At 39.3% G+C, this 3,343-nt stretch overlaps 1 protein-coding gene across 1 annotated transcript in view; it reads left to right on the top strand.

Annotated features, from left to right (window-relative positions):
* Positions 1 to 3,343, top strand: part of LOC101862054 (ABC transporter F family member 4) — a gene marked incomplete at its 5' end in the record, with an annotated part of 16,731 nt that overhangs the window by 6,614 nt on the left and 6,774 nt on the right. The window contains 1 exon segment of the mRNA XM_013085873.2: positions 3,088 to 3,234. Coding sequence (XP_012941327.1) covers positions 3,088 to 3,234 — 147 coding nt within the window.

Here is a 3,343-nt window from a genome sequence, read left to right as displayed (position 1 = left end):
TCCTTCCTTCCTTAGTTGAAGATTTTATTTTTAAAGAATATTTTCGTTTCAAATCATAGACTTGTTAACATGCACTGTCATAGCCGCCACAATAATATGCGCTGTATAAAAATTTCACTACGAATCACGAAGCGATAGCGCTACAGACGCCCAAATGAAGAGCAAAAGTGTTTCGTTTTCCGGGGAAATAATCCATCTTTGACATCGACAACTATTGATGTTATTCCCAAGTGTGATAACTCCAGTCTCGCTGTGGCCAAACACACTCGGCACCTTCCACCCACCCACCCTTGCCCTGCATTATGGTGAACCGGAAGTATGTCAGAATTAAAGGTCTAGAATATACTACAAGTCTATGGTTTTGCCCCCCCCCCCCCCGGGGCCAACCCACTGCCCACTACCCCTTTTTTTCTTTCTTTTTTTTAATTGCTTATAATATGCTTGTTTGTCTGTAGCATTCACGCACCAGAATTTCAGTCTCCGGGTACTTTCTGTAGACATTTTGTTTTATGTATGGCCTGCACTGAATCTTTCAGTGAAGTTTTCTGTTTTCACTTTTAGAACAGTAGATCTAGTTACTTGACGACAACTTTATGTTATAATGGCTGTTCCCTAGCATGCAAAATTTTGTCAATTGATGGTTGTTGTTGTTGTTGTTTTAAATCTGTGTAGTCGATGTAAGATTTAGAATGAATACATTGTATGTGCATAGTTATACATGTATTAAAAACAAAATAAATGATAAAGAAAAGGGGATTTAACATAACAAGTTATATTACGGACAAAACAAAAATGGAAAGCACTCTTTATATTTCATACACACACACACACACACACTGGTATTTATTGCTAAAAAACAACAACGAGTCGATAAAACAATGCTACTATTATTAGCATATACAGTAGTTATAAAGCCTACTATACAATGCTTTGGTTACGCATTCTCCCTCCCCACCCTCCCCACGCCCCTTTGCCCTTCTCCCTTTTTTCCGTCCCCATACTCCATCTTTTCCTTCCAAATTTCAAATGCCTGCCTTCTTTCGTGCCCCACCGCTTTTAACACTTAAATACACCCTGTTTTTTAAAGAAACGAAACATTTTAATTACTTAACTAATTTCTGTAACGAATATCTGCTCTTAAAGGAAAAGTTTACCCCATCACTTGCCTGTGGTGACTGATAAACAATTGAGGAGAAACTCTTTGGTCAGGAGGAGGAATGTCTTTGTGTTTTGCTGTAACTGTAATTAGTTTGTCATGATAATATTTATTGTTGTTCATTATCCTCACACGCCACCTGGTTGTTGTCACCTTGTTCGTTCCAGAACATGATAACACGATAATAGCACGATAATAAAGTCTTTATAACGCCATAATAATGCTATAATAACGCCATAGTAACGACATAATACTGCCATATTTACGCCTTGAGTTGACTGTCTCTCAGTTACTAAGCTTAGCTTTGTGGAGGCGAATGTAACATTTCACTTAGCAAAGACTGTTTCTTCTCATTTTGTCTACTTTCTTATTGTTGAGAGGTTTCGCAGAGAACGTCAAGAGCTATGGACATTTCTTCTTTCTTCGAGTGTTGTTGTTCGAAATAGTGTATGACAATGGCTGTGTTGGGCAACGACATACATTACATGTATTTCAGTGCATGCTTTCTCTGTACGGCGTTTAAACACGATATGTGTGTAGATGTAGATGACTTTGTCTTCGCATGGATATATGGCTTTAAAAAAAAGTATGTTTCATCCATGATTAATATCTTTCTTAAGCTCACTTGGTACCTTTAGCTATGGGGCTATCTCTAGCTCAGTTTGTAGTGTTCTGGGCTATAGGGCAGATGTCCCTGGTTCAAATCCCCGCTGAGTTGTGTGTGAACAATGCTGAAACGTAAGAGGTGGGACTTCAGTATACTTTGGATTTGTCTCTGAAAGGCAAGTAAGTGGAGAGCCGTGGAAACTGTCTGGTTCAGTAAAGGCTCATGGGTGATTGGCGGGTGCTCTGGTGTGGTCTGCTCCTTCTTTCATGTCAATCATCTGTCATCCTTATCTCCTCTCCTTCTTTTCTTTGTATGTCACTCTCTAGTAACACTGACTTCTAATCTTCGGCACTTATGCTACCTATTTGGGTTGCAAGTGCGTGAAACTCTTAACTAACTCTAAACTAGAAAGTATGGGCTTTGAAAAAAGCGCATTTGTGATTCGAACCGAACCATCTGCTTCATAGCCCAGGCAATGTTATGTCACCAAATATGCAAACTCTGTCACACCCAAGTCAACGAGTAGACAGTCGTAGAGATAGATACAATAGTACGGTCTAAAATTCGTGGCGTAACTTATTGTCAAATGTCTCCGTAACTATTGAACATGAGATTCTCCATCGTTTGCACAATGACGTATATCAATTTGTCTTCACTGATGAATATTTTTTTCAAACACTTGAACGCAGTTTTCTAAAAAAAAAATCCTCAATAAATACCAATTAAAAAATCCTAATCGATGGTTTGTACAGCTTGTAAAAAGTTTACAGCTTGGGCAATATACGCTTTTAAAAGCAAGTCCGTCATTCTTTTCTAGTCGTGACTTTATGCTTATTGAACGAATGTTTTGAGAATCCTTAGTGCAAAAAATATATTCACCATAAAATTAATTTCTTGTAACAGGCTTTGCCCCTAAAAGTGTCATTGGTGAGCTGTGGGGTAGGCCATATATGCGTATACGAAATGTGTATAAGAAGCGGGAAGTGCTGTGAACAATCCCATTTTCCTCGTGACGGAGATTTATAGCATTTTATATAAATTTATGAAGAACGGTTTTTCAATCTAGCCTCAATTGTTGTGGAAAAATTATATGACTAAGTTAAGACAAATTGATGCAAACTGCTGTGCAAAGTATGAGTGACGATGATTTACCAGTTTAAGAGTAATTTGAAGATAAGTTGCGCCACGAATTTTGGACCGCACTGTAGTCTTTACGCGTATTAGTCTAAACACTGCTTGCTTCATGTAATAATAAACCTAATATTCATCCTATTCGTCCCTAACTCTCACGCTTGTTGTTCTTTCTCTCCTCCCTCTCCTGTAGCCTCCGGTAGACACTAACGCTAGTCTTCCCGATCAGGGTCATGACCTTGACATTGACATCAATGACCCTGATCTCCGAGCGGCGGCCTTGAAACTTCAGGCGGGTTTCAGAGGTTTGAACGCACGGAAGGAGATTCAGAGAAGAAAGGTGGCTGGCTGCTTTCTGACCTCACTTGTGTCTGTTTCACATTGACTCTCAGTACACGGCAGGACGTTCCAACTCTGCGCACACACAGTTTTGTCGGTCAGAGTTTTCA

The sequence above is a fragment of the Aplysia californica genome, unplaced genomic scaffold (genome assembly GCF_000002075.1).
Source record: "Aplysia californica isolate F4 #8 unplaced genomic scaffold, AplCal3.0 scaffold00415, whole genome shotgun sequence".
Classification (NCBI taxonomy): domain Eukaryota; kingdom Metazoa; phylum Mollusca; class Gastropoda; order Aplysiida; family Aplysiidae; genus Aplysia; species Aplysia californica.
Note: the sequence above shows the minus strand (reverse complement) of the source record. Positions and strands in the feature narration are given on the sequence as shown.